At 41.2% G+C, this 22,982-nt stretch overlaps 1 protein-coding gene across 9 annotated transcripts in view; it reads right to left on the reverse strand.

Moving 5' to 3' along the window:
• ATP9B (ATPase phospholipid transporting 9B (putative)) overlaps positions 1 to 22,982 on the reverse strand; it is a 293,323-nt gene that overhangs the window by 70,003 nt on the left and 200,338 nt on the right. For all 9 annotated transcript variants that reach the window (XM_008013727.3, XM_008013730.3, XM_008013726.3 and 6 more), the window contains 2 exons: positions 22,684 to 22,826; positions 2,895 to 3,007 (listed from right to left, as the gene is read on the reverse strand). In XM_008013727.3, the coding sequence (XP_008011918.2) occupies positions 2,895 to 3,007; positions 22,684 to 22,826 (256 nt within the window). The remainder of the gene's footprint in view (positions 1 to 2,894; positions 3,008 to 22,683; positions 22,827 to 22,982) is intronic.

Here is a 22,982-nt window from a genome sequence, read left to right on the forward strand (position 1 = left end):
TTACAACTGCTTTCAGCTTTCTTTAAATAGTGTTGTACATAAAATTGTATAAAGCTAAAAGCAGGACAATATTTTTAAGAATCTTCCCTTAATACCATAAATTAATCCTGCTTTCAGTAGTCTCAGTTTAGACAGTCCAGTTTTGTGGATAATAACAACCAAATACAATCCTTAGTTGCATTCAGAGGAAAAACGACCCCGTGTCTTATCTCGGAATCCTGCTCTCTCAAAGCAAGTCCTCATTTAGGGCTTATGTCTGTGCCTGGCTCTCCTCAGCCTCAGCCATGTTTAAGAGGTTTCACGGCACCACCGAAGTGATAACATTTTATTATTCACCTCCTATGTGGTGGTTGTCAGAGGACACTCCCCCTGACCCGAACAGGACGTCAAACGTTTCTTCAGTTAACTTTGGAGTAACTCATGACAATCTTCCTTAGAAACCAAGACTCTCACGTTTGGACGGAGTGCACAGATCCAATGAACTGTGAATCTCCTGCCCATCAAATTACAGTAGTGCCGAATGAAGGGTTTAACTTTCTGCTCAGCTGGTGCTGCCTTTCAGTGAGGACCCAGCCCATCTGCGCCTGCTCACGCTGCTGCGGGACAGCAAACTCAGCTGGCTCCTCCTTCCAAACTACGTGATGTTCGCTGATGCCTGTACAATTTAATTTCACACAAATTCCATGAAAGATTATGCCCTCTATCACCAAATGCCTCCAGTGGGGAAATATAATCAGGTTATAAAAGATTTGTGTTGCACGGCAGTGGACCTACTAGACTCCTGTCGTCTTAGTAATAAAACAGAATACCAATAGAGAATCAGACCAATTTCACATAAGAAGTACTGTCTGTTCAGCTAACAGAAGCTTTCAGCAAAAATGATTTTTAAAAGTTCTCTTAGGTGGAAGCACAATATTTACTGTGTTTATATAATGATGCTTCATCTTTTCTCCTTTTAATTTTTCCTAATAACTTATTTGAAACTATTAAAATTACATTCACAGATAATAATTTTTAAAAAGCAGATCTCATCTGGTACTATTTCAATGTAGAAACAGATTCCTGGGAGAAACTGCACTCCTTCTCCTTTTAAGATTTTTCTTCTATTAACAAATATCCTAGGTTATAAATATTCTGTATCTAAATGAATTACATCCAAAATAATAATGTGTTTGGCTGTGTATACATGTTTGTTTGCTTATGTGTGTGGATAAACATTTCATATGCTAAATATATACACATATGAGACTTCTTCCATTTGACAGCATGCCAACAGTAAAGCTTATGCCAGACTGGTAGCAAGTATACAAGAAAGAGAAGGTTTTCAAAAACCTGAATACAATGCTGACCACTGAATGCTACTCTGGAGTTGTCAAGAGTAGAAACGCTGCAATGGGAAAGTGTCATTTAGTCTAGTCTCTGCAAAAATCAAGTTTGAAACAAATTACTGTTTGTTTCAAAAAGTCTCCTAGACTCCACAGCTGACATCGCTGAGTGGCCTCTGCAAGTCCGGGCAGCAGTGCCGTGCAACGCTGGGAACACACCCCCAAGGCGAGCTGTGTACACTTTTCTGCAAGTCTGGGCAGCAGTGCCGTGCAACGCCGGGAACTGTCACCCCCCAAAGCGAGCTGTGTACACTTTTGAACCTGATAGGCCTTAGCTCGTTATTATGTGTATTACTGTATTCAAAATAAATCAACAAACAAGCAGAAAAAGGGCCTCAGGAGGTGTAAATTCCTGACGCACACTGCAGCCTTGTCTCTTTTAACCTAGTCTCTTAAATTGATTCTCTCAGATCTCCAGGTTTGATGACACTGAATCAGTGACTTCTAATTATGACAGGCACAAAAAAAAGAATGCAAATGAATGACAAGGAAACACTCCTCGGGGCCAGGGCTGTGCTCCACGTGGTGGCTCTGAGGTGCCTACTGCCGGAACGCGGCTGTTAGGATGACTCAGGGCCCTGGACAGACTCTGTGCACAACCCACTGCCTATAAAATCTCCGGCAAGTGCTACAGCCTCTAGGCTAAATCCTGCTTTAAAAGCAAATACAGGCTGAGTATCCCGGATCCAAAAATCTAAAATCAGAAATGTTCCAAAACTCAAAGCTTTTTGAACGCCATTGATGCTCAAAGGGATGTTCAGATAAGGGATTAGAGGTGTTCAACCAGTAAGGATAATGCAAATATTCCAAATCTGAAAAAAATCCAGAATCCAAAACACTTCCGGTTCTAAGCATTTTAAATAAGGGATACTCAACCTCTAATTCCTGTTCTCAGAACTTCAGAGAGCTTTGGCCCCAGTGAAAGGCAGAGTCCTTGTCTATTAGGGGCACATAATAAATATTTACAGGTGAAAGAACGTGGTATTTGAGCTTCATGTCATAATAGAGTAATAATGAAGAACACCTACAGATGAAACATCACCACCTGGGCACTGATGACAGGAAGGTGAGTGACAGATATGAGGTTCCTAACACTACGGTATCTACTTTTGTCCACTGAAAAGGCAAAAAAAGAATTTACCTTTAAAAATATGAGAATGTTTTATTATAGAGAAAAACAGGACTGTTAGAAAACATATTGATGTAGTATCCTACTGAATATTCTTCAAATACAATGTTTACTGAATAACTTTTTACAAATAACTCACTAGTAAAATGTAATCTGAATAAATGACTTAAGCACACTATGCCTTCTACGATTTCACTCATGTAGAAATGCTCATCAAAGACGATTTCCTGATTCGTATATTGGAACGGACGACTGAAGTAGGAGGATGTTAAGACCACCGAGAAGTGTGCTAATTTACAGATGGGAACACACGAGGCTCGGTGGACTCATGGCACGGGATGTGTGTGGAAGCAGATCCCATACAGGAGGAACCCACTTACCTGTGAGTAGGAGTCCCTGACATGGCTCTGGATCTCATCCATTGTGTCGGCTCCATAGGACACGGTGCCCAGGTGGAGCCGCTTAAATACCATTTCATTCTGGGTGAGGGTTCCTAGGATAAAGGGGACAACAGCAAACACATTAATGCAGGAGGCCTGGGGGAAGGCCCAGCTTTCCTACCACACACACTGCACACCCATGTGCTGAAGCAGCTGGGGTGCCCGACCGTGTAATACAAAGTAGCATTAAGATTGTTACTTGCTACTATTTTCATTTTAACAGGAAGAACAAGATATTTTCTCCCTAGCATGTCAAGGTACTCTTATAACATTTTTGTGGGTTTTTTTTTTTTTTTTTTTTTTTTTTTTTTTTGAGACTGGGTCTCACTGTGTTGTCCAGGCTGGAGTGCAGTGGCATTACCACAGCTCACTGCAGCCTCCACCTCCTGGGCTCAACTGATCCTCCTGCCTCAGCCTCCCGAATAGCTGGGACTACAGGTGCACGACACCACACCCAGCTAATGTTTTTGTTTTTTGTAGAGGCAGGGACTCCCTACGTTGCCCAGCCTGGTCTCAAGCGATCCTTCTGTCTTGGCCTCCCAAAGTATTGTGATTACAGACGTGGGCCACTGCGCACCCAGCCTCTAACAACGTTTAATAATGGGAAGGGCTCCAGTTATATGAAGAAAGTCCAGTCATTGCCTTTCAGCTCAGAGCTGTTATTTGGAACAAATGCAACTTTTGTTCTGAAAGAGGCAGACATAAAACTAGAAAACTGAGTCACCACCTTTATAATTACAATATAGAACACTGCCTGAAAAAGACATCAACGTGCCCCAAATGAGGGTGTCCATTAATTTTTTTAAAAAACCTATTTCAAAAAATTAGGTCTTTTTAGCTGAACAGAAACAGATATTTCAGATGTGTTTAATCCTTAGCATGTATGTGCATCCCTTGGAATGACAGACAGGAGGTCTGTGAAACAGAGGACGGCTTTTCTTTAGTATTTTCCAAATTCTGGGTTATCTGAATGTGCCTCCCCAATGCCTGCTCCTCAGTGGACCAAGGCGGAAGGACCACAGTGCTTACTCAGGAGGACTGCCAGAAAAGTTGGGCCTTGTATTAGGTGACAAAGAGATCTCACTTAACCTAAAAATACACATATTACATATGCATGTTTTATTTATTTGGCTTTATAGAAGCAAAGTAGCACAGGGAAGCTCAAATACCCTCTGGATATGTATGTTGCGAGCTGCCATGGGTGGTGCTTCCCTTGCCCCACAGGGGGGCAGGGTGGTAACTGCACTGAGATCACAATGTGCTGTGATGCTGCGTGGTGCTTTTCACCTTGTCCCTTGTCCGGGGGAGGGGTGGATTCTGCATTTATTTCACAACATGCTGCAATGTGGTGCTTTCACCTTGTCCCTTGTCCCGGGAGCAGGGCGGGGGGTTCTGTACTTATTTCACAGCACATCCAAAAAGGGTTATCCATGGATACTGACGACGTTATAAATCTGAGTATGAACAATGACACAGCCAACCGATTTCAATAAAAGTTGGACTTTTCACATGGTTGCAAAACATCCATAAAAATATTCACTCATTTTTATGTTCTTTGGCATGCGTGGTACTGGAATATAACCCAAACCATTTTCATGTCTATGGTACCCTCTAAATGGCATGAGGATTAGAGCACAGAGTTAATCCCAAGACATCAGTTAGGATCACAGTACAATAGGTCACCTGGCTCAGAGCCTTCCATCAGGACACAGCACTTACTTTAAAAGAGAAGGAAAATACAGCTTACAATTACTATTTTAGAGATTGTTTTGATAAATTCTCTTAAGAGAGATATAATAAAGTTTTAGAAATTCCAAATAGCAGCTAACTATCTACCTGAGATACCTGTCAGTTTTATAGATTTTGCCTTCCACAACGTTTTATGAAGCACCTTTAAACTGGCTGTGCTCTGTGTACCTTGAAAAAATGTCTCCAAGTTTCATAAATCTAAGTGGAAACAAAATCATCAAAATTATATGAGAGATAGTTTAAACCTTTTTATTTTGTCATGCTACCCTTGTTAAATAAGTATAATTAAAATACTAGGCTATATTAAATAATGCAGTTAGCAGCAATTTGGTCTCCGAATAACATAATGAAGTTCTACAAGTGTTTTATATTTTTGTTTGTTTGTTTTCTGAGACAGAGTCTCACTTTGTTGCCCAGGCTGGAATGCAGTGGCATGATCTCGGCTCACTGTACCTCTGCCTCCTGGGGTTCAAGTGACTCTCCTGCCTCAGTCTCCCCAGTAGCTGGGATTACAGATGCGTGCCACCACGCCCGGCTAAATTTTGTATTTTTAGTAGAGCCGGGGTTTCACCATGTTGGCCAGGCTGGTCTGGAACTCCTGACCTCAGGTGATCTGTCCGCCTTGGCCTCCCAAACTGCTGGGATAACAGGCGTGAGTCACCACACCTGGCCTATGAGTGCTTTAAATAGCAAAAATGTGAGATGAAAAATGATAGTTATATCATTGCCAACAGTTAAAAGATAATGAAACCTTCCATTAATTCATATTAGGGTAACTATAAAGTTTACCTCTATTATGTGTGCCTAAGTAAGCAGCTCTCTGAAAAGTTATTTAACAAATGTGCTAAATTAAAAACATGTTATTTAGCAGATTGAGATAACAAAAGTATTTCCTTTAGACTTTTTTTTCTTACACTGAGTGTGAAGCATGATAATTTAGGGTGGGGGATCGTAATGAGGCATAAATCCTATGCAATTTGTAAACAGGACTATAATTAATGCCACTTTTTAAAATCCAACTTTTTTATTACGAAAAATTGTATACATAAAGTTAAAAGAATATTATAATGAATACCTGTATAGCTCTTACCAAGAATGAACAATTATTTCTTTAGGATTTTAAACGACTTTATGCAAGTATGCAAAGAACCCTAAAGAAAGAAATAGCATTTCATTTTCCATCCAGTCCTCGCTCGGCATGTTTGTTGGGTGGCTGTGACAGGCTCTGGGTGTGGAGTCAGCTGCAAGTGCAGAAGTTCCACTGGGACGTGAGGTGCTGTTGTCCACGGCCCCCCAGCCCCTGGCTCAAGTCTCAGTGTCCTCACAAACAGGTTTGTGTCCTCACCGCAACCCACAGCCCAACCTCGCTCTCCCTCAACAGCCTACGCCTCTCTGTCCCTCAGCACCCGCTGAGACATCCGAAAGGGGCCTGTCTGGCCCTTCTGGCCTCTCCCGACGGGCACCTTCCCCGAGAAGGGCAAGACCTCCCACTCAGCCTCCTCACTGTGCAAGCACTGCAGGGTGGTCCAAGGATGACATGAGGGCACCCAGGTGACACGCCTGACCCAATCAGTCCTGGATAAATGGGAGCTGCACTTCCGCAGCCACCATCACCACCACTATCCTTTCCTCACTTTCTGGATTCAACCACCTCCCAAACGTTCTCATCCTCTTAATCCCACCTCAGACACGGAGTGCGCCCCTCCTGAAGCGCCTTCGCACTGCCCTCTCACCACGCGTCCTGACTGCAGCCTCTTCCGTGGCTTCCTGAGCTCAGCTCCAACATTCCTTAACCTATCTTCCCAGCAACGCTATTTCCGAAGACAAACACCTCCTCATTCTAGTGCACTGCTTTTAGTGACCACCCGTGCCTTGCCACTGCTTACAAATCTAAGCATCCACTCCTAAGATGGAGACAAGGCTCTGCACAGCCCGGCCTACAGTCGCTCCTCGTAGCCCAGCACAGGGCTCTGGAGAGCTGCCCGTGTGCAGCAGGAGCTACAGTTCTTCAGGCAGTGATTCCCACATTCCCATAAATATCAAGTTAACTGAGGATTTGTGTATTCTCATGAAAAGGCATCACTACCCATTGAGCTTGGGAGTAGATAACCCTTGGGTCCAAATCCTGCCGTAACCTACAGGCCTCAGAACTTCATAAGAGTTGATTTAAGCTCTCCAAGCCTCAGTTTATTCACCTGTAAAATATGGAATACACCTCATATGTTGCATGGATACTGCAAAAAATGATAAGACAATGCACAAAGTGCCCCAAATACAAAGAGGGTGAGGGCGCCTTTCCTAAAGAACCCCACAGCATAATGGGGAGAGAGACTGCAAGAGATCACACTACTGAGAGGCACTAATGCAGGGTCTGCGAGGTGCAGTCACAGGAAACCGCAGAGAGGGGGGCAGGGGCTGCTTCCAGGAGTGGTGGCATCTGACCTGTGACTTGAAGAATATGAATTTACTAGTGGTTTCCACAAGAGAAGTGCTCCAGGAAGAGGGAGCTGTATGTTCTTGGCTCGCACATGGGTCTGGGAGCAAAGACAAATGCCTGTGAATGGAACTCAGGAGAAGGGGCTGGAGAGGGAGGAGTGGGCGAGGAGCTCTCTAGGTCCCATTAGGGGAGCACCATAAAGCAGAGAGTCTCCTGTTCACCAAGAGGGCATACAGAGCCAGGCTCAGGAGTCCTGGCTTCATTCTGGATGGGCCCCATCCAGGTAACAGAGTCAACTGAGGCATTATTCTAAGGACAGAGTGGTGGGGGTCAAATGTAGGGGAGAGAGCTGGTATTAAAGTCTAAGTGAAGGATGATGTGGCAGCAGGCATCAAGACAGAAAGGAAGAGGCAAATGCATGAAATCTTCAGAAGTCTAGAAAAGAGTATCAACTGGACTTGGGAGCCGAATGTGGAGCTCTGGATCCGAGACCTCGAAGAGCAGCTCAGGCTGACTGCCTTGCTCAGGGAGGCCGGCCCTCAACATGAAACAGGAATTAAGAAAGTAGACAGCTTTGGGAGAAGGGGAGAAGACACAGGTGGTGAGTCTGAAGTGGCTATGGGACAGCCACTCTGCCTCTTGCAAAGGAGGAACGTCTTTCCTCACACTGATGTTGTGTTCCCATATCCTCTTCGGTGCAACGCCATTTTCTAGGTTCTGTATCCATTGAAATATCCCCCAATACCACACAGTCTTGATGACTGCAGCTTATTTATGTCTTGAAATCTGGTAATGAGTCCTCCAACTTTCTAAGTCAAAATCACTTTAGCTATCCTGCTCCTTTGCCTTAAAAACAAATTCAGAAATCATCTTACCTACAAAACAAATCTTGATAGAAACTGAATTAAACCTGAATATCGAAAAGAGAAGTGACATTTTTAGTGTGTAGAGCCTTCAGGTCCATGAGCAAACTCACTCTCTCCGTTTATTTCGGTCTGTTTTGGTTCCTTTCATGAGTGTTACGTAGTTTTCAGCCCACAAGTCCCACACATTTTATATTAGATTCACAGCAAACTACTGCTCCTTTTTCAAGGAATTATAAATGACACTGTACTTTTCATTTCAGCTGGCACATATTCACTGCAAGTGTGGATACACAATTGGTTTCTGCATGTGGTCAGTCTACCCCTGACCTTGCCGAACTCACTGCTTCACAGAATTTTTTGCACATTCCTTGGATTTTCTAGGTAGATAATTATGCCATCTGCAGAGAGGGACAGTTTTCTTTCTTTAATTTTAACTTGATTTCTTCCTTTCTGATATCCATGCCTTGTATTCCCCTTTCTTACCGTACTGCACTATCGAGAGTGCTGGAGTGCTGGGCAAGCACCCGTGCTTCCTTCCTGACCTGGGGAAAGCATGCGTCTCCATCACATGGAGTGACGCCTCAGCCTCGGGTCTTTAAGATTCTCTTCAGCAAGCTGAGGATGTTCCCCTCTAGTCCTTGTTTTCTGAGTCTTCTTCCTAAATCACGTACGAGGGCTACATCTGTCAGATGCTTTTTTGCATCCTTTCCTGCTCTTTATACCCAGGCCTGTTCCGTTAAGCTCACTGCGGTGTTTCCTTCCTAATTACAGATCAGGCTAGCATTAGATATAATTACTGCATGACAGTGTAGAGTCTTATCAAGGTGAAACATGAAATCCTGAGTCCCTGAGTAGCTATTTTATCTCCTTAAACTAAACATAATATAATGTATTTTAAAGTGCAACAAATTTCTCTATTAAGAAGAGAATTTTTGACCTGGAAAGTACAAATCCCTACATCTAAATATAGTATAACTAAGCTACAGGACAAGCTACGGTCCTAATGGACACCCACATAGATCGTCATGAAATTCCACATCCCACTTGTCTCACTAAAAAGTAGATGTATTACCAAAAAAACCCATAACATATAAAATGTGTATTTAATATTTACTGAGTGCCTCATAACGTGCAATGAGAACGGTGGGCGGTGTCTGGCTGGTCCCTGTGGGGTCTGGGTCATCTCTGTCTCCTCTCTGGGTCGTCTCTATATCTTCTCTCTGGGTCATCTGTCTTCTCCGTGGGTCATCCCTGTCTTCTCTCTCGGTCTCTAGCTGCTGAGCATGCATCTCACCCACTGCAGTGGAATCTCCAGGAAGGCAGTGTCTGTATTATCCCAACTCTACCCCCAGAACCTGACTCCTAAATAGCAACCAAAAGAGTTGCTGATTTAAATTTTTAAAAAAGAATTATGATAATGAGCCTAATTCTCAAAACCAGGATACTGGAAGGTATATAGAAGACTGCTGTAAACAGAAATCAAACACCTGCACTACTGTTTCTGCCCTGGATGAAAATATTTTCTGTGTGGAATCCAAAGTTGGAAATATTATACAAAAATCCGGAAGATACCTTCTATATTTAGTTCTTTCCTGTCCTTAAAAATAATTGAGATTTATTTGAAAAATCTGTTTTTTACCTTGTTATTGATGTTGCAAAGTGCAGCTACTGTAGGATGCTCAGCACACGTTTGGGAACATGCAGATAAATTTAAAGCCACATAAGATCTTTAGGAAAAAACATACAACTTATAGTAATTGATTTTTGAAACTATGTGCTATTAAGTTATTAATACCTGTCTCACTCCTTCTGGGCTGCTATAACATGATGGCTTATACCTGTCATTCCAGCAGTTTGGGAGGTCAAGATAGGAGGATGGCTTGAGCCCAGGAGTTCAAGACCAGCCTGAGCAACACAGTGAGACTCGATCTCTATCAAGAATACAAAAATTAGCTGGGCATGGCAGCACACACCTGTAGTCTCAGCTACTAGTGAGGCTGAGGCAGGAAGATCGACTGAGCTCAGGAGTTTGAGGCTGCAGTGAGCTGTGATCACGATACTGCACTCCAGCCTGAGTCACAAAGCAAGACCGAGAACCTGTCTTAAAAAAAAAAAACAAAAAAAAACAAAACCATAAACCCAGTGGTTTATAAACAACAAATGTTTACTTCTCATAGCTCTGGCAGCTGGGAAATGCAAGATGAGGCACCAGGAGATTTGGTGTCTGATGAGGGCCCTCATCATGGTGGAGCCTTCCTGCAGCATCCTCAGGAGTGGGAGAGGGAATCTGCCTCCCTAGGACCTTGCTTATAAGGGAGCCAATCCCATTCACGGGGGCTCTCCCCACGACCCAGTCACCTCTCTTAACTAGTACCATGCCATGACCTGGGACTTGGTTTCAACACAGGGATTTTAGAGAGAGATGAACATTCAGACCACGTGATGCCTGAGTATAATGCATCTGCTGTCAGAAGCAACAGGCAACATCACTGCATTGTGAAGAAAGCTGTTCTAACGACACACATAAAAATTTAAAAAGAAAATGGGAGCAGAGGCTTGGCATACGTGGAATTTGCCGTGTGTGAAAATTATTCTTTAAACGTCACGTACATTCTGCCCTCAGACGTGACATAATACCCCCTTTCACTTACACAGTGGGCCTAAAAGCAATGAGAAAAACTGTAGACAGTAAAAGATTAAAGTTTTCTGGATATGAAACTTTATAATAGGTTTTCAATAACACAGTTTTCTTAGAGGAAATCAATGAGTGAGATGGTTATAAACATAATTATATGCCAATTTCACTTTGCCAGACTAATGTATTTCTGATGCTTTAGTAGGGCAGTTGATTTGAACAGTGAAATGTTGATTTTGGGTGTCTAATGGTCAAAATTTCCACTTTTCTGGTAATAATACCATTTCAACATGTGGAATACGCACTAGAAACCCCTCATGGTAGGTGGGGCATCAACCTTGCTGTGTGTCTGTCTCTGTGTGTGCTTGCACGCATGGATGCACACACATGCCTGTAGCTGGAATAAAACCAAAACCAACAGAAAATGTCATTTCTGTATGTAAATTTGAGAGATATGAAATGCAAGGAACTTAAATCCAGGAATGTATGCTTTTTCACCCCTTCTGTATTTTCAAAAGGAAACGTTAAATTACCTCAAGACAGACAGTCTCCTGAAAGCCCCGTGGCCATCGTTCCTTTTTGGATACACGGACCTGGGGCAGCTCTTTCATTTGAGCCCCCACCTCACTCCTTCTCTTGGTGCTGCTGAAACTAATCTGAGCCCATATCATTTCAACCATGGGCATGTCAGTATCATTTGTAAAAGAAAGACACTTTAAACAGAGCCGAAATATTATCACAACAGGAAGCCACAACAACTCCTCCATGTCAAACAGAAGTCGTGGTTCTAATTGCCAGGTGTCTCGTGTGCCATAGTTTTTATACCGCTTGGCAGAAGTGTGGATCCAAGAAAGGTCTCTTGAGCCTCTTTTACTCCCCAGCTTTCTCCTCCATCTCTTTCTTCCTTGAAATTGATTTGTCAAAGAACCTGGACTGACGGTTTCACTTCCCACAATCTGCACTTGGCCATTGGCCATTTCTCCTGTGCCTGTGGGCCCTGTGTTTCCTGTGAGCCACGGCTGGGCAAAGCTGGTGAGGTGAGGTTCTGTGGACACCGCTCCAGTGCGGGGAGTGTCCTTCCATCAGGAAGCAGGGTGTCTGGTCACTGCCTCCTCTGATGTAAACAGCCGCCCACAATCGATTCCTAGCCCATAAATTCATCACGGGTTGAAAGTGACTTATCATTGACTTTGGGGCATCTTTTTCTGGAGAAGAAAACCCTGGCATTTCTAAATGCAATAAATTCACATGGACAACAGATGTTTTCCAAAAACAAAGTTACATCATTTATAATCACTCCATTCACAGACTCTTTCTAGTCATTAAATCTGGGATTTTAAACCACTATTTTAATCCAGTGCTTTAGTTAGATGTCCTTTTTCAGCTCGATGGTAGTATTTCAAGTGCTGAGATTCCCAACTTCAGCTATGCTATTATACTTTGCTTCTTACTGCTGCTTGGGGAAAACTGAGAGGAATTCTACATGTACGCAAAGACGCCTTGAAGTACTGGAGACCAGATAGCTGTCACAGAAACATACAAGGTGATGATAAAATACTGAATATAATATCTGTGCATTTATGCATCTAATGGTTGAAAATAATTTAAAAGATAACTGAAACTTAGGTTTCAACTATTTCTCCTTTTGAGTTATGTTTATAAAGCTTTGTATCTCAGTAGATACCCAAAAGTCTATTCAGTTACTTAACTGGAGCCAGGGAGAATGAAATGGAGAATTGTCTTAGTCCGTTTTCTGTTGCTATAACCAAATACCTGAGACTGGGTAATTACTTTTAAAAAGGAATTTATTTCTTACAGTTCTGGAGGCTGGAAAGCCCAAGGCTGAGGTGCTGCATCTGGTCAGGGCCTTTCTGCTGATGGGGGCTCTCTGTGGAGTCCCGAGGCACTGCAGGCCGCCCCATGATGGGAGCAGGCTCATGAGGGCCAAACTGGCTTTTATAACAGACCCACTCTTGTGACAACTAACACTCCATGAAAACCCATTGATCCATTCACCCATTAATCCATGGGTAGATTCGCTCATTTATGAGAGCAGATCCCTCACGATCCCTCATGACCCACTTGCCTCTTACAGGCCCCACCTCTTTATAGTGTCACACTGGGAATGACATTTCAGTAGGAGTTCTGGAGGGGGCAAACATTCAAACTGTACAACAAATTTAGAATACTTTCTCAAAGCTGAATAATTAAAAAATACTATAATTTTAGTGCTTGTACTTAAGTCTATGATCCATTTTGAGTTAGCTTTTGGGTACAAGTGGGATCATTATCCAACTTCATTTTTTGCATGGGATAGCTAGTTGCCCAGCACCATCTGTTGAAAAGACTATTCTTTCTCCATAAAATTATCTTGACATCCTTGTTGAAAACCCAATGACCATAAGTGTCTGGATTTATTTATGGCCTATCACTTCTAGTCCATCAATCTATGTGTCTATTCTTATGCCCACACCACATACCACATTGTCCTGATTACTGTAGCTTTGTATTAGGGTTTGAAACCAGGAGCTGCTGCCAGGTGCGATGGTTCATGCTTGTAATCCCAGAACTTTGGGTGCTGAGGCACGAGGATCAGTCAAGCCCAGGAGGTCAAGGCTTCAGTGACCCACAACTGCGCCACCGCACTCCAGCCTGGGTGACAGAGCAAGACTCTGCTTCAAAAACAAAACAAAACAAACCCCCAACCTCACATCTTTCGCCCACCCCCCACTGCACAGCCCACATTCCTTGGAGGCATAAGTCTTTTTTTTTTTTAAGAAGCAATCAGGAGTTGCAAGTCCTCTAACTTTGTTTTTCAAGATTGCTGTAGCCATGCTGAATCCCTAGTATCTCCATATGAATTTCAGAATCAGCTTGCCAATTTATGCAAAGGTAGCTGGGATTTTAATAGGTATTACACAGAACCTATAGATCAAAGAGACTAGAATTGTTGCCATCTGAACACAGTGAAATATTTTTTGATGCACTGTAAATACAATTATTTTCTTAATTCTATCTCTGGATAGTTCATTGTTAGCATACAGAAATACAATTTCATTCTTGTGTGTTGATCTTGTGTCTTATGATCTTACAAAACCCCTTTATTAATAGAGGGCTGGCTGACTCCTGAGGACTTCCTACGGACATGACCACGTCACACACACAGAGAGTTCTACTCTCCTTTACAATGTGGATGCCACCTTCTTGCTCTTGCCTGACTGTAATGGCTAGAGCCTTGAAAGCTCGCAGCAGCATTAGTTGTAATAGGCAAAAAGTAGAAACAACCCATGTCCATCACCTTATGAATGGGTAAAAAAAGTGTGGTGCATCCACACGATGGAATATTATTTGGCAATAAACAGAATGAGGCACTGATACACGCTACAACATGAATGAACCTGTAAGAGTATATGCCGGTGAAGGAGGCCGGCAGGGACTGCATACGTCTGACTCATTTACGTGGAATGCCCAGGACAGGCAAGTCCTCGGAGACAGAAAGTAACCAGGGGCTGCCTCGGGCCACGGGAGGTGGAAGGGGAAGGATGGGGAGTGCCAAGGTTGCTTTCTGGGGTGATGAGAATGTTTTAAAGTTAGATTATGGTGAGAGTTGAATACGAGAATGATGTATCCTGACAGGTGATCATTTAAATCAAACACACACGTGGTATTACTAGCTCTGCATCTTCTAAAATGTTTCTGTTGCTAATCAATCATGTTATCAGTAGCTTAAAACTGATATATTCAAATAAATGACTAACATCTCTCACCAAATGAACGATCAAGTTTCTGGGTTTGTTATTCTGTCCATGTGAATAAATGTAATCACACCTTGTTCGGTTAAAGAAACTGCAATACTTATGCAGACATTCCGTCAGGTGAGTGGCACATGTACTTTCTTCACATATGAAGATGAAGCCCAAAAACATTTTTTAAATCTTGATGATTTTTTTATTTCATAACTTGCTAATTTCAAACTTTCCTTCCCCTCTTGTGCAGTAGTAGATAACGCAGAGTCTGTAATACAAATTATTTCTCAAATCTTACCTCAAATGCTCTCCATGATTTCAAACACTGATGATTTCTACAACTTTTGTCATTTTAATATGACAGAAATTAATATGAAATTAATATCCCCGAAATTGGAAGCTCTGAAAAAGGGAGGAACGAATGCAGCCAGAGAGTACGAGTGCCGTCACCTCAAAGAGAATCAGGGCAGACTCGGTTATGGTATGTAGCTATATAGACAGAAAATGTCTTTTGACAAAAGGTTTCTGATTTCTTTAAAAAAAAAAAAAAGCTGCAGCTCTTTAATGAAAAAGAGTTTTTTTGGGATGATAATGAGCAGAGCAGGCAAAGAGGAAATTAATTTCTAGGGGAAAAGTCCTACAGGCATCATTCACAGAGTGGCAACAGATGTGATCCATGACTGAGCGGAGGAGACAGTGTCTGAGACACAGCTGCAGAGTTTTCAGACCAGACACTCCTGAATTGTGAATTGGCCTCACCCCTAAACTCTACCACACCATCATACAAGAGGGAGCCAGTGATTTTCATAGATAAACAAAGGTAACACTGGGATATGCCACGCACCTAGAGCAAGAAACTTTCTTGTGAAGATTCTAGTTAAAGTCATACACACACATAATCAACGGATGTATCAAAACACAAACTTACTTAGACCTTACAAGAAATAGAAACAAAACTTAAGTGATAAGACTAATTTACCAATCTTTAAAGTATGCTTTGACTTTTGAAATTATTTGACACTTTTTAAAGTGAAGCCAAATAAATGTATTCAAAGTCAATGACACTGTTTAAAATGAAGTCAATATTATACTGAAAGTCAAATACAATCTCTGCGAATCAGGCTTTCTCTAAACATTATGATTCTCAGTACTGTACGCATCAGTTAAGTCTCTGCATGTGTTAACATCTCAACTGGCCCAAACACCCCCAACATGTTAATTACAGCACTCATATCCAAGGACACACATTAGAAAAACTGTACCAGTATGGCTACTCATGTTTGTTGTAACTGAATACCCGGTTATTAGCATCATGCATAACAGACTATAGTTGCCCTTTGGTTTAAAAACCATTTCCAAGTCTTACCTGTGAGATCTGCTTGCCTTGTATGCACTCGCCAGCACACACGTCGTGCTTGCCCGCCCTTGCAAACTGGGAAAACAGCTTTCCCCGTCATGATGATGCCGTCTTGTGAAACTCATATATGATTCAATTGTGAACAACATGGCATTTTGGGTAATGGATGCTATAATTAAAACGTGAGTCCTAAAAAACCTGTTGTTTTAGTGGGTGTTTTTAGTAACGGCTTTGTTCTACATGAAGATAAAACCTCCCTAACAAAGGAATTAATGTATTGCTTTAATAGGCTGCACCCTGAGTTAAGTTTTAAAATTTATGAGTTCTCTGCAGCATTGTTATTTAAACAATGGCATTGTCAAATGCAACCAGTGAGAAGATGAAAGTTCTCCCAGCAGATTAAGTACAAATTATCTGTCCTCCTGTTTCAGCATCATTTGTTCATTCATCAGCCGGCGTCGAGTATTTCTGGTCAGTGTCAATATGCTCTGCATCCTTGCAGCTCACAGATGTCTACGCCTGTCGAATGAACTGCTTTATGTTTCACGCACTGGTGGCCGCAGATGTGTCACTATAGCAACATCATTAATTTCAGATCTTACCGGAAATGTGCACTCCAATCAAACCTAATTATACCACATTGCTTTCTTGTCCACAAGAAGGAAACTATAATGCAATTATTGGGATACTTCATTTTCTATTCTGCCCTGGCAAATGAGAGAACCACTGTGATGGACGCCTCTTATCCAAAAGCTTATTGATGAAGCACAGACCCCATTTACAATCATGCGAAGGCCCACCTTCCAATCATGCTAGTGACATAAGGCTTCTGACACACCAGTCCACTCTCCATCACTTCAGCTGAGACTCAAGGCACTTGGAAGATGTCTGCAAACTGCCTTATGCCTCAACATGCTTCCTCTGATACCGAGAACCAGAATGCTTGATAATATCAAACAACCATCCACAGTTACAGAACCTCTGCTGTGACTGAGGCCCCCAAGGTGACTGCAAAAGCCTGTCTGACTTCTGATTTCCACACTTAAGGGCACAGCAAAAGAGCAGAAGTATTTATATGACTAAAATACGGACACAAAATAGAAAGATCTTAATTATTTAAGTTCCTGGAAAAAAACAACCGATTAGCAGTAAATACCAGAGCACTAAAGGTCTCACAAAGGCAAAGGGGGCATCACCAGCTGTTTTCAGATTTGAGAGTGATTTGTATTTCTCTGTTAGTCTGGGTGCCCCTGTTATCTAGAGCTGTGTAACAAACTAGCACAAAATTTTAGTGACTGAAGACACATTTCGTTTGCTCAGAAGGGTTAAAGGATTTGCCTAACATCACACACAGTTGGGGGGCACCAAGACTCAATCCCAGATCTGATTCCAAAGCCCTTTCCACTTGAGGATATGAAGTACATAGGAACTAGACAGGAAATCACAGGCACAACTCAGAGACAGTGGACGGGCTTGGTTCCAGACCTGGGTAATCAAGTGAGTATCACAACAAAGTGAACCACATGAACTTTTGTGTTTCCCAGTTCATAGAAAAGTGATGTTTACGCTATACTAAGTCTATTACGTGTGCAATTAGTAGGATGTCTAAAAACAATGTACATACCGTAATTTAAAAATATTTTTAAAACGTGTTAACAATCATCTGAGTCTTCAGCAACTTTCAATCTTTTTGCTGGTAGAGGGTCTTGTCTTAATGTTGATGGCTGCTGACTGATCAGGGTGGTGGTCGCTGAAGTTTGGACTGGCTGTGGCAATTCCTCAAATAAGACAACAGTGAAGTCTGCCACATGAACGGACTCTTCCTTTCACGGAAGACTTCTGCATAGCATGCAATGTTGTTGGATAGCACTGTACTCACAGAACTTCATTTGAAACTGAAGTCGATGCTCTCAGACCCTGACACTGCTTTATCAGCTTAGCTTACGGAATCTTCTAAATTCTTGGATTTTAAAGTCACTTTAACAACCTTCACAGCATCTTCTCCAGGAGTGGATTCCATTTCAAGAAACTACTTTCTTTGCTCATTCATAAGAAGCAACACTCCTCATCTGTTCGAGTTTCATCTTGAGGTTGCCACAATTCAGTCATCTTCAGGCTCCACTCCTAATTCTCTCGCTATTTCCATCACACCTGCAGCTCTTTCCTCCGCGGAGGTCTTGAAACCTTCAGTCAGTCATCCGTAAGGGTTGGTTGGAATCAATTTCTTCCAAACCTGTATGAATGTTGACCTCCTCCCACGAACCACATATGTTCTTAATGGCATCTGGAATCGTGAATCCTTTCCACAAAGTTTTCCATTTGATTTGGCCAGATCCATCAGTAGACCCATTAGTAGAGACAGAGTTTCACCATGTTGGTGAGGCTGGTCTCAAACTCCCCACCTCAGGTGACCCACCTGCCTTGGCCTCCCAAAGTGCTGGGATTACTGGCATGAGCCACTGCACCTGGCCCCAGAAGATTTTTTTAAAAACTACTCTAATGGTTTTAGGATAGCTAAAACTGTTTCTTCTGAGTCATTTTTAACAGCTTACATTTTTTTCTGAAAATTTTTCTATTATTCAGCTTTTTAGATTTACTGATTATAAAACACTGTCATTCTCTTAAAATTTCTTTTAAATATCAGATATATCTGTATCTATGTCCCTCTTCTCTTTTGTAATATGTATTCATGCCTTCCCTTACTGTTTTTTTTTTTTGGGGGGGGAGATGGAGTTTCACTCTTGTTGCCCAGGCTGGCATGCAATGGCGCAATCTTGCCTCACCGGGATCTCCGCCTCCCAAGTTCAAGTGATTCTCCTGCCTCAGCCTCCCAAGTAGCTGAGACTACAGGCATGTGCCACCACGCCCTGCTAACTTTAGTAGAGATGGGGTTTCTCCATGTTGGTCAGGCTGGTCTCTAACTCCTGACCTCAGGTGATCCACCCACCTCAGCCTCCCAAAGTGCTGGGATTACAGGTGTGAGTCACTGCACTGGCCCATCTTTTCTTACTTTTTAAAGATCAGAATTTTGAAAGTGTATTTATTTTGCTGTCTTTTCAAAAGACTGACAGGCCGTATTAATCCTTGATGGTTTTATCAAGTCACCGCTTTCTGTTGGTATCTTCTTTCCTTGTATTTTCCTTGAATTTATTTTATTATTCTTAAGTTGGCTATTTAAATAATTTTTAGGCTTGTTTTTCTATTTAAAAAAATGAAAGAAAGTTCTTATAAACCTTGATTTTGTACATTCTATGGGCTTTGATACAAAGTGATTATATTATTATTTAGTTCTAGGCATTTTTAATCTGTATTATTTTTGGATCTATGCTATTTAAAAGTATATACTTCAATTTCTAAAAATGAGAGATTTACAAACTTATTTCTTTGTTATTAACTTCTAACTCTTACCTCTTTTTATTCTGATCAGAAATATCCATTCTTTGAAATTTACTGAAATTTGACTCATGGCCTAGTATGTATCAAATTTTTGTAACTTTCTCATACATGTCTGATAAGCACATGTGTTCTCTAGTTGTTAAATAATTCTGTATATGTCCATAAGATCTAAAACTGACAATCATGCTATTCAAATCTTCTGAACTGCCTGCTTGGCTAACCAATAAACAAAAGAGATGTAAACATTTCTTCCTGTGGTTGACAGCAAATAATCAATTTCTCCCTGTATTAATTCTTGTTTTATGTATTGAAGCTATTTTATTAAGTACACAAACATTTTGAATTGAACCTTTTATGTAGTGACCCTCTTTCTTAAATAATGTTTTTCATTTTAAGGTTTATTTTGCTTAATATTAATCAAGGTAGATATACCAGCCTCCTTCTGATTCATATTGGTCTACACGCTTTTTATAATGTTTGCTTTTATTTACAGCTTCATCTTTATTTTTCTCTAAATATTAAATGGTTTAATCTTTTATGGCTTTTATCTTTATATAAATAAACCTTATTAAATTTTTTCTTGTATTTCTGTTAGCTCTTGAATATTCTATTTTGAAATCCATCCACGTTTCTGTCAATATCTATACTCCATTGTCACTGCTATTTAGTATTCAACTGTAAGAACATTCCACAATTTATTGGTCCATTCTACTTTTGATAAACTTTTTTGTGTTATATCTAGACAGTTGCTTGCTTCTGTTAACCATTATCATGCCATGAATACTCTTACATATGTCTTCTGGTGTAGATGTGCAAACATTTCTTTAGGGAACAGAAGCAGGAGCAAAACTGCTGGATAGCAGAACACGTGCATATTCAATTTGACTGATAACGCCAAAATGTGTTTTACCAAGTGATGCGCTCACCTAAGTTCCCACCAATAGTGAACAGAGTTTCAGATTCCTCCTAGGCTTGCAAACATGTCAGATCTCTCAATGTGAGAAGAAATGATATCTTCATTAGGCTAAGATATTCTATTCATGAAGACAATACGCCTACCTATTTCAGTCTTAAGGGCTTTCAAATTTTAAAAACTTACATCCATTTAGGTCTTATGCATTTTTGTTTACATTTATTTTTAATGATTTTATACTTTTTGTTGTTCTTCTAACTGGTGTTTTGGTATTAAATGTCCTAATTGTTGCCGGTGTACAGAAGTGCTGCTGAATTTGGATATTAAGCTCATATATATGAATAAATTCTCTTAAAATTTTTCTTGAAGTTTCTTTTGCTTTTTCTATGAATTTGTTTTATTTGGGAACAGTATGGTTGTTGATATTTTGCTACTTTGATTTCATGCTGGTGATTCTTCATTTCTGACTATATTTATCAGTAAAGACTAAGTTGTCTGTAGAGTAAGCTGGGGTGGGTGTCTTCTGCAGCTCCACAAACCTGTTCCTCCAAAGGGCTGGCTTCCGAATCAAGGGGCTGTCTGGGAACTCTGTGTAAGGGGCAGGGCACATGAAGCAGTGAGTGCTTCTCCCCAAAAGCCTCCCCACGTTGCGAAAGCAGACCTCAGGTGGCGCGTGGGCAGATGCTGGTGGCCACCTGCTCTCACAGGCACCACTCACGGTGGCCTGATGGCTTCCCGTGCTGCCCTACACACCTGTCAGCTCAGGTCTGGGGCTCGTCCACCCCTCGTTTCTGTGGGACATTTCTCCCACCCATGTGGGGGCCCCTCAGCAGCCACTGGCAACGTCGGTCTGCTTTGCTCTGCTGTCACCTGCAAACTGATTCCAACTGTTTTCCAGAAATAACTCCATTTCTGGATCCTCTAATATTTTTACTCCAGCTTGTTTTCTGTGCATTACCATGGATTTATTTATTCTTTAAACATTTTTCTGTAGGCTTCATGAAGTTGGGAAGGGAAAATCTTAACACTCTTTCTCAGTCTACCTTTTTGAACCAAAGCCCCTCAAACTGCTCGCTGAGTCACTGGGATTCATAAGCACTGCTCTCTTGGCCAAGTTCCTCAACCTCTCACAAGACACAGTCTAATGGAACTCAAACACAGATCTAACAACTGCACTTTCAATTACATTACACTTACAAATTCATCATGAGAGCTGACATGAAGAATACTGAGTTTCTACTTTTGAGACAACAGTATGACTTTCAAAACACAGACCCCTCACCTTATGATGGGGTTGCATCCAAGAGACCCATGCTCAGTAGAAAATGCATTTAATGCATCTCACCTTCCCAATACCATGGCCTAGCCCTATCTACCTTAACTGTGTCAGAACCCTTATGTTAGCTGACAGTTGGGCAAAATCAGCTAACACAAAGCCTGTTTTATAATAAAGTGCTGAAGAGCTCATGTAATTTCCTGAACACCATATTGAAAGTGAAAAAAAGAATGGCTGCACGGATAGTGGAAGTACAGTTCTGAGTGAATGCTATCACACCACCATCAAGTTGAGCGACTGTGAAGTTGGGGACCATCTGTGAGCCCTTTCCATTCATTCCTCAGGTTACTGACTCTGTGTCTTCCATACATGCAGCCGCCGTGAATGGAGGTTTATTCTTCAGTCTCTTCAGTCTATTCCCCACTAGGTATTAGTGACCTATTTTGTTATTTTAATCTGTAACCTGCCACTTTTGCTATATCTGCAAATATTTGTTTCTTCCTTTAGTCTTATTTCTATTTGTCTTGCTGCAATGGCTAGAGCTTCCATTATGAATTTTAAATAACAACTTTTTTGCAGATTTCTCTGTCCTCTTGCTGACTACAGTGAGGATTTTTCTATTATTTAATAATTTAAAACTATGTTGAATTTCGTTTGCAACATATTTTGTTTATTATGCTATATAAATATTCTTTTATTTTTAGTTCACTAAGAATTACTTGGAATTTAAATTATAAATCAATAAACCAAGGAGGAATTTTAGCCCTCAGATGTGGCTTTCCTTACAGTACCAGATTCTAATTGTTTGTCTTTAATCTGTTACGGATTGGTAAGAGTTCTTTGATGAAAAAAAGGAAAAAATTAGATAAGGACAAACAGAATTTTGGTCCTAGAGCTTTAGAGAGGGATAGTCTGTAGTAAAGCTTTTTAGGAGAATGTGAGTATTAAATACCAAATTAACATATCTGTTATTTTCTTCTAATAGCTCACAAGTATCATTCTATAATAAACAAACAGGGAATTTTTGCTCTTAATAAGCCACTAGGGAGGTGTTATAAGGCAGTTTAAAAAAAATGTAAGATTGTAGAAAATTAAAAACACAGAAATATGTTACTTAAAGCTCTAAGAACTTAACATTTTGATAATTCTTATGATACTGTGTACACGAGAAGATGATTAAGCTGTGTGACAGTTTTCAAGAGTAGAGGCTGAAAAATTCTAAATATGGATTCAATGATCTGTTCCAACACATACACATACATACACACACATAAACATATATCTATATGCTATGCTATTTTTTATTAAATGTCATTTCATCCATTCACAGGTGAACACAGACCATGAACAATACCTGTTTTGTCTGTCAGTAAATACACCAGGCGCCCAAGTTCCTCTGGGATAGTGCTGGTCCGAACGACTGTGCCAGGGATGTTCTCGTCTTTCATCATCATCCATCCATACACCGCTTTGCCCATGTCCAAGTTCACACGCAAACTGCCAAATAAAACCCATTGCAGCGGTTACTGTGATCCAAACCCACATCCCAGTTCACACCCAAACTGCCAGAGACAACCCACTGCAGTGGTTAGTGTGATCCAGACCCAGGCCACACATTCAGGCTCATGGTTCCATATACACGTATTTTTTAAT

Source organism: Chlorocebus sabaeus, chromosome 18 (assembly GCF_047675955.1).
Source record: "Chlorocebus sabaeus isolate Y175 chromosome 18, mChlSab1.0.hap1, whole genome shotgun sequence".
In the NCBI taxonomy this organism is placed as follows: Eukaryota; Metazoa; Chordata; class Mammalia; order Primates; family Cercopithecidae; genus Chlorocebus; species Chlorocebus sabaeus.